Source organism: Octopus bimaculoides, chromosome 14 (assembly GCF_046866305.1).
Source record: "Octopus bimaculoides isolate indiv1 chromosome 14, ASM4686630v1, whole genome shotgun sequence".
Taxonomy (NCBI): Eukaryota; Metazoa; Mollusca; class Cephalopoda; order Octopoda; family Octopodidae; genus Octopus; species Octopus bimaculoides.
In genome coordinates this window covers 2938280-2948143 of record NC_142941.1, presented here as the reverse complement: position 1 = coordinate 2948143, position 9864 = coordinate 2938280, and the positions used below count along the sequence as shown (strand labels likewise).

General features: G+C 32.7%; 1 protein-coding gene across 1 annotated transcript in view; it reads right to left on the bottom strand.

Moving 5' to 3' along the window:
- Positions 1 to 180: 180 nt before the first annotated feature.
- Positions 181 to 9864, bottom strand: part of LOC106867371 (cadherin-related tumor suppressor) — a 90090-nt gene continuing 80406 nt past the window's right edge. The window contains exons 6-7 of the mRNA XM_052972925.2: positions 9194 to 9344; positions 181 to 383 (exon numbers count right to left, since the gene is read on the bottom strand). Coding sequence (XP_052828885.2) covers positions 319 to 383; positions 9194 to 9344 — 216 coding nt within the window. The 3' untranslated portion in view covers positions 181 to 318. The remainder of the gene's footprint in view (positions 384 to 9193; positions 9345 to 9864) is intronic.

Here is a 9864-nt window from a genome sequence, read left to right as displayed (position 1 = left end):
TCTATCATAGTAACTTTATTTTTTCAAGTAATCTTGGAATTTTTATTACCTTCTAAGCGAAATGCATATATTACCTTCCCTCCACTATCATCCACTTTGCCAACAAACAGTGGAAGAAATAGAATTTGAGATGTGGACACTTGATATATAATTGTTCAAAGTAAAAGTTCTTTTATGCATCAATGCAGAGAATCTAAGATAAAACTAATTTCCAGTTTATTGCTGAAAGGAATCCCATTGTTGTTCAATGTTTGTTAATTAGATATCTGCATCAAGGAGACTTATACCTTCAGGAGAAGTAACTTCTAAAGAGATACCTCAGCAGTGCTGTTGATATTTCTTCATAAAATTTGGGGACATACTTGGGTTGAAATTGTAGATTCCTGAAAAATAACAAAACCTGATATTGACATAAAAGCTATACAATATCTTCATCAATCATAAATAAATTGTAAAAGTGACTGTAAAAGATCTTGACAAATCTTTATTGAAGTGAAACCTACTCCATGGAAGCAATCATGCTGGGTAGTAGCCTTAAGCTAAGGTCTATGACTCAATAGCAACTCTCTATGACACCAATTTATAAACTCAGTTTCTGATGTCAAGTCAATTACATTAGCTTCTAAGCAGCTCCCTTCACTGTTAGGTGCAACATCAAATCCATTAGATCATATTGATATCAGATTAACAAGCTCACATTGCAGACATCAATCTATGTACAATATAAATCTTCTGGCATACACACACACACACACGCTCACACATCCACTTTTCATTTCAGATAACAGAGATAGAGGGAAGTAAGCTTCTATATTGTCAAACTGGCAAAATAATTTTTGATTGTATTTTGTGTAGTAAAATGAACCTGAGTAACTGAATTTAAAAGAACTTCTAAAACATTTTCTGTTCTAAATTATGATGTCGCATTTTAGTTTTACAGAGGTGATATCTATAGTAAAACAATGTCAGTAATGCACAGTTGAGGGGTTTATGAATTCTATGAGGAAAGGTTGTTCCGTTTTAATTGGACAATCGAAACTTATTTCTAGTTTATGCTGAAATTTTGGTAGAATCATATCAAACAAGCTTCTAATGTTTTCTTTCTTCTTTAAACTCCAAGTATGTTAACCACAGGTCATCAGTTGGGTAAAAATTACATCTGAGAAAGTGTTTGTTGTTTTAGAAAATGTAGTAAAACTATTGACAAGAACGAAGTAGATATTTACTGAGTGTAGATATTAGCTACTGTGCTAAAATAAATTCTCACCAAATAAAAAAAGAGATATAATTTTAAAAAAATGATGCTTCAATAAATTTGGAAAACTTAAATTATGTTTGAGGCTTGTTGAGAAGTTTATCAGTTACAGAGACAGATTTATGTGTGTATATTGCTTCATTCAATATTTGTTTCATTTCATGCATGGCTGCTATGCACTCTGTACTATTTATTTCTGTATTGACTTTTCTATAATGAAATATTCTGAAAATTTAAAAATGCTATATAATGGCTTTTGGCATATATTTTTCTGGACACTTTCAAAATAGATAGATGCTCAGAATTCTGTGAACTACATTGAATTAAATATATATATATATATATATATATATATATTATACATATATAAAATTAATTGAAGCATCTGAATATCAAATTGACATTTCTGACAAGTACATATGTCTCACCATTCAGAGAAGTGTCCATGCTAAGTATACACATTGCATGCATGCGCACACACACACACACACATCACTCATTCTTTCTCATTAAAGATATGCTTATTTCTGAAGTTGTTTGTATGAAGATTTGATTTTAAGAGATGTCACCTTTATTTGTATATGCAGCTAATATGGCTATATACTACAGATGCTATTAAAATGAAATAAATATGTATGTGTTGTGTGTGTATGTACATATGTGTGTATGTGCATGCATGCATGTGTGTGTGTGTGTGTGTGTACATACACACACACACACACACACACACACTCTCTTATATGTCAAGCGTTATTCTCTCCTCCATGAGCGAATTGTTACAAAGTTGAATATTTGCATAATACAAAAGTAAATGTTTTTACAGTAAAATATTGTTCCAGTCACTAAGCACTCAACTATTAACTGGGAATGACTCAATAAGGATACTGACACCAAATAGTAAATGAGAATAGTTAACAATAGTGTCAGAGAAATGTTTCAAGTATACATAGGGAGAAAATTCACAGAAAAGAGATCAGATATATCTGGTTATTGAATTATTACAAGCAAAGGGGTCAATGAGAACAGTACCAAGTATTTGTCATGATAACTAGTCAGAAAGCCTGCAAATTACACTTAGTTTCTGTTGTAGCTTATGACTGGAATTGTGCTGAGATCAACGTGTCTTTGCCTAGAAAGCTTTGGTAGGTTGTTCCTTTCATGGTGTCATAACTTTATCAGTCATTGTAATTTTAAATTTATTTGAATATTACAACTAACCAACACCATTTTCCTGTTTCTCAGTATTCATTGTATTTTTTTAATTAAAAACCACATATGTAAGAAGACAATCCTGGCATTAAGATGGAAAAGTTGAAGAGGTCAGAAGTAAAGAGGATAGCTAAATTCATGAAAATAGCTTGCATTAATGAAATCTCCTTGAGAGATAATCAAATCAGAGACGCATAAATGTAAATATAGAGACAAAAGACAGCTGTGTGCTTAGATATGCATGTATAGAAATAATGGAGGACTAGTTGAATGTATATCCGCACAAGTACACATATAGAAACATACAAACACTAACATACACAAACATCTATACATAAATGCACACATAGACAAATATACAGTTAAATCAAACAAGTTTTGCATTTATGATAAAGGTTAGTGTGATAGATAAATGTGTGTGTGTGTATATGTGTGTATGTATATATATATATATATATATATATATATGTGTGTGTGTGTGTGTATATGTGTGTATATATGTATATGTATTTGTATGTGTATATATATATGTATTTATATATGTATGTATACATGTGTGTGTGTGTGTGTGTGTGTGTGTGTGTGTGTGCGTGTGTGCGTGTGGACACGCAAAACACCAGACAACAACAATCCATGTATATGTGAATACCTGAAAATTAGATTGAACACAGTTTAGTTGATAAAGTTTCAGTCATTTTGTTCAACTGCTTGAATTTTCCCAATATAATGACAGGTCTTCAGATTTATAGCAAAGAAAAGCATGACTATGTGATATTCATGGCTTTTTTGTCAAGAACATTTGCAATATAAAGTGAGATAACAATAATTGGGAATTAAAACCTGGTTAGGTGAGAGTCCATTTTAAGCACAAAGGCAGAATTTAAACTCTAAATATCAAAAGACCTTGATATCAGGCAGCATTAAGTCTGTTACTCTAATGTTTCGACACAACTCATTTGATGATGATGATGATGTGGATAGTAATAATCACAACAACAACATCAACAATAATAATCCTTTCAACTATAGGCCTGAATTTTGGTGGGAGGGAAGTAGTCAGTTACATCAACCTCAGCACTCACCTGGTACTTATTTTATTGATCCCGTAAAGATGAAAGGCAAGGTCGACCTCAGCAGAATTTGGATCTTTTTAAAACGGGGGCCACATTTTTCATTAACGAAACACTTTGAAACTTGGAACACTGGTAGAATGTGTCATATAAAACATCTTTTTCTCTTAGTCTTCTTAAAAAAAAAAGAAATCCATAAATTATTCCATGTTAAAGTTGTCGTATTTCTGTAATTTCAACCAATCACTGACGTCCATTCAGCCGATATACATTAAGTGCCGACTACATAAACAAACGATTCTGAAACAATTAACCCTAACCCTAACCCTAACCCTAGGGTTGGGGTTAGGGTTAGGGTTAGGGTTAAAGCAAATTTAAAATGAAAAAAGCAAATAAAACGAAGAATCATTTGTTTATGTAGTCGGCACTTAATGTATATCGGCTGAATGGACGTCAGTGATTGGTTGAAATTATCGAAATAAGACAATTTTTTACATGAAATAAATTCGAATACAAAAATATTTTTCTGTTTTATAACACAAAATAGATAAGTATACGAAGTTTGAAAGTCTTTCCGTACCAAAAACACTACGTAAAACATTAATGAAAAATGTGGCCCCCGTTTTAAAAAAGATCCCAGAATTTGAACTCAGAACATGAATATGGACCAAATACCGCTAAGCATATGAATAATAATAATAATAATAATAATAATACAGTAGATAGCACCATAAGTGTTGCCTTTTTTTTTTTATTTGAGAGAACTTTTTCAGCTATATCCAGCAAGCTTGTTCTACTAATTGATATTAAGGAAGATTTAGTCCCCTTCCACTCTATAGAGGTATATAACTTTTCTCTTATGACAATGAAATACTGTTTGGTTTTGTGCATGTAAACTTCTTTTGAAGCTACCCTCCCCTTATAATTTTTTTATCCAAAAGTCTTTAGAACGTTTAATAATCTTTGCCTGATTTGAAAGCATCCCAAAGAAGCTATACCGTCACATAAATTAGTAAATTTTATTCAAATCAATATAATGAATAAAATCGTTTTAGCCAGTAACCAATGATAACATAGTAGTTAGAAGATTTGGAGTAGTCTGATTTTGACATTAGATCATTGTCTAATTGGGGATGCCATGTATATACCTTTCATGTATTGCTCATAATTTACATGTCTATAACAATGAAGCTGCTCCACACATCTGTGTCAAAGCAGAACACCAGAAAAATTCCCACATCTTTCATCTTTTTATATTGTTTATGTATTATGAACACTTGTTTTCTATCACGAATACAAAGGAAAACTCTTTAACTATTGTAGTCATCATCATCATCATCATCGTTTAACGTCCGCTTTCCATGCTAGCATGGGTTGGACGATTTGACTGAGGACTGGTGAAACCGGATGGCAACACCAGGCTCCAGTCTGATTTGGCAGAGTTTCTACAGCTGGATGCCCTTCCTAACGCCAACCACTCAGAGAGTGTAGTGGGTGCTTTTACGTGTCACCCGCACGAAAACGGCCACGCTCGAAATGGTGTCTTTTATGTGCCACCCGCACAAGCCAGTCCAGGGGCACTGGCAACGATCTCGCTCGAAAATCCTACAGGAGCCAGTCAGGCGGTACTGGCAACGGCCACGCTCAAAATGGTGCATCTCATGTGCCACCCGCACAAGAACCAGTCCAGGGGCACTGGCAACGATCTTACTTGGCTTGCCGGGTCTTCTCACGCACAGCCCATTTCCAAAGGTCTCGGTCCGTAGTCATCGCCTCGGTGAGGCCCAATGTACGAAGGTCTTGCCTCACCACCTCAGCCCAGGTCTTCCTGGGCCTACCTCTTCCACGGGTTCCCTCAACTGTTAGGGTGTGGCACTTTTTCACGCAGCTATCCTCCTCCATTCTCACCACATGTCCATACCAGCGCAATCGTCTCTCTTGCACGCCACAACTGATGCTTCTAATGTTCAGCTTTTCTCTCAAGATACTTACACTCTGACGGGTATTCACATTGACATTACACATCCAACGGAGCATACTGGCTTCATTCCTTGCGAGCTTACGTATGTCCTCAGCAGTTACAGCCCATGTTTCACTGCCATGTAGCATGGTTGTTCGTACGCATGCGTCATACAGTCTGCCTTTTACTCTGAGTGAGAGTCCCTTTGTCGCCAGCAGGGGTAAGAGCTCTCTAAACTTTGCCCAGGCTATTCTTATTCTAGCAGCTACACTTTCAGCGCACCCACATACATATATATATATACATATATATATATATACATATATATATATACACATATATATATATACATATATATATATATATATACATATATATATATACATATATATATACATATATATATATATACATATATATATATACATATATATATACATATATATATATACATATATATATATATATACATATATACATATATATATATATATACATATATATATATATATACATATATATATATACATATATATATATATACATATATATATATATATACATATATATATATATATACATATATATATATATATACATATATATATATATACATATATATATATATATACATATATATATATATACATATATATATATATATATACATATATATATATATATATATATACATATATATATATATATATATATATATATATATATATATATATATATATATATATACATATATATATATATATATATATACATATATATATATATATATATATATATATACATATATATATATATATATATACATATATATATATATATATATACATATATATATATATATATATACATATATATATATATATATACATATATATATATATATATATATATACATATATATATATATATATATACATATATATATATATATATACATATATATATATATATATATACATATATATATATATATATACATATATATATATACATATATATATATATATATACATATATATATATATATATATACATATATATCATCATCATCATCATCGTTTAACGTCCGCTTTCCATGCTAGCATGGGTTGGACGATTTGACTGAGGACTGGTGAAACCGGATGGCAACACCAGGCTCCAGTCTGATTTGGCAGAGTTTCTACAGCTGGATGCCCTTCCTAACGCCAACCACTCAGAGAGTGTAGTGGGTGCTTTTACGTGTCACCTGCACGAAAACGGCCACGCTCGAAATGGTGTCTTTTATGTGCCACCCGCACAAGCCAGTCCAGGGGCACTGGCAACGATCTCGCTCGAAAATCCTACAGGAGCCAGTCAGGCGGTACTGGCAACGGCCACGCTCAAAATGGTGCATCTCATGTGCCACCCGCACAAGAACCAGTCCAGGGGCACTGGCAACGATCTTACTTGGCTTGCCGGGTCTTCTCACGCACAGCCCATTTCCAAAGGTCTCGGTCCGTAGTCATCGCCTCGGTGAGGCCCAATGTACGAAGGTCTTGCCTCACCACCTCAGCCCAGGTCTTCCTGGGCCTACCTCTTCCACGGGTTCCCTCAACTGTTAGGGTGTGGCACTTTTTCACGCAGCTATCCTCCTCCATTCTCACCACATACTACAAAGGAATCTAATCTATTTGAAGCCCTTGTTGACAGACCTAATCAATAATTACCCTGTGAAACTTAGAACCTTTTTTTGTCAGTGGCTTACTAAAGCTTGTACTCCATGACATAAATTTTAGATAAATTAATGACTTAGTCATAAATAAAGTATATCAAAAAAATATCTTAAGATTATACTGTAAGACAATGTAAGAATACAAATGAAACATTGACAAGAGTTGATGCTAGAGTAGAAAAGTACTTTAATACTTCACAGAGTAAAAGGAAACAAAAGAGTTCAGATCTTGAATCAAATTAGGTGCTTCTGTAGCCTTTGAGATACTTGTTAGGATAAAGAATTAAACGAGAGACATCTGATCATAGAAGCAGTCTGTCAGCAGCTCTTTTATGTGATTAATATATATTACTACTGTTTGCTGTCCACTGCACAGCTACGTTATAAAACTCATACATCCAATGAAGTTACCAATTTACTTTTATACCAATAACTTTCTCTGATTTTTGCATCACTATTTCTTTTCCACAGAATAAACTTATTTACCTGTCTTCCACAGCTTATATGTAGAAATCAATAAGCTGGCTGCTCACTTGATAACACAAATGGGGTTTTAGACAACGGACTGATGGTGATGATGATTATGATAATGATAATCCAACTTTACTAATGCAGGCTAGATCTATACTCCTCCATTGAACTTTCTACCACACTGACTTAATTAAATCACATCATATGAAACTAGATAAACTTTCATAACTCAAAATCTTAAACAAAATTTAGTGTAAAATCTCGTATAAAAAACCCGCCAGAAGGGATAGATGCTTACACTGTGTCACAATTAGAACAAGTATAAGAATGTCTGAAACTGCTTCTAAATAAAGTTAATGCTTCATTGATTAATTTATTTTTCATAAAATAATGTGGAAAATCTAATAAAATCTCTGGCATTTGCAAATATCAAATTTGAAAAAGAAAATACTTATAAGTTTATCAGTTACTGTTTAGCTCCAGTTCAGCTTGAGTTAGCGGACTTATGATTAAAGGCATTCCAACCTTGGAGAAACCATCTTTTCTCAGGATTAGTGTATCTTGGATTACATTTTATAATGTATACATCCCAATATTTTCTAGATGGTAGGGCATGGTTTGAAGAGAAATTAGCTGCTATTTCTAGCTGCTCAAACTACATAGAAGCTTCCTTGTTGGTGGATTGTCTGTGTAGGAGGGGGGACTTCAACAACACATTTATCCAAGTAATCTTCCTGCTAACATTTTGACAAGGAAATTTGTAATGTAAGATGTAAATTTACTATATGCTGCAACACACTTAGAATTACTTGTCTTCTGTTGTTCTACATCTAACTTTGTTATGATGGAGATAATTCACCTTGCAGCAACAATGTTCTGTTGCCAATGAAATGTTTCACCAACAGCTTCAAGGCAACTTATAAAACTTGTCAGAATTAAATTTTGCACAAAAAAAATTGATTTTGAAAGTCAAAGAGCCAAGAAAGAATGGTTAGTAGTATAAAACTATATTGGAAATCTTTTCTACATATTCATCTAGATATCTTCCTACACACATGCATGCATATGCACATAGATAGATAGACAAGTAATTAATTAACTTGATAATTAGAATAGCTTAATATCTAATGCTTAAATAATAGTTTCTAACATTAGCAGACGGTCATAATCTCTTAAATTGACCTCAGTATTTAACTGGTACTTATTTCATCAACCTTTGAATGCTGAAAGAGAAAGTCAGCACTGATGAGGAGTTACCTCAGCATAAAGAGACTAAAACTTTAAACTACAAAGCATTCAGTCCAGCACTGCACAGATTCTTCCTTCTACAACCTTAGAATTTACTAAGATGGGAAAATATTTCTAAGCATAAACACATCTATTTAATATTAATAGCAATGATCATAACTGAACCAATGGGAATTAATGACAGGTGCAGCTAAAGTCTGACACTAAAGATAAATTGGTAAGTTATGGTTGAAGGGAAACTAAAGAGATAATGTAATATTTCTAATTACCTGACATTGCAGGTATTTCTTCATAAAGTCCATTATACTGCTCATCCAAAGTAAGGTGACTGTCTCTTAGAGTTGCCAATGAATCACTGAGATAGTTAGGAATCATAACAGGGTCATCGCTAGATGTCACAACTATTGGCTGACTGTACTTCTGTTGACAAAAAAATGTACAATTATCAAACACTATATAGCAACTTTCACTATCCATTGCTAATGGATATGAAAAGAGGAGAGGAAATAGATTCTATATGAGTTGTTTTCTTTCTTTGTTCAAAGAAATAGTGACATGAAAAGATAAGGTATTTCAATGGAACAATAGCTATTTTTTATATAAATCTCTGCCTAAGGCTGCTTCTGATTCTTTGATACAAACCCAATGTTTGAAAGAGTGTATATTTAATTTAAAACTCTTGATATTATTTTATATGACTTTGTTCTTTGGCTTAATAATGAAGTAATTTTGTAAATCCTTTTAAATTCTAGATTTTTAAAATTAATTGAAACACATAGTGTACTCTATTAGAAATATTGTCATAAAAGAATTAGCATAAAAAATTGTGAACTTACAGTATACAGTTATATGTTAGATGGAAAAAAAACACATAATTATCTTTCAATCATTTAACAAACCAGTTTAAATAGTTTCAAAGTGTCATTAATGTGAATTGCTT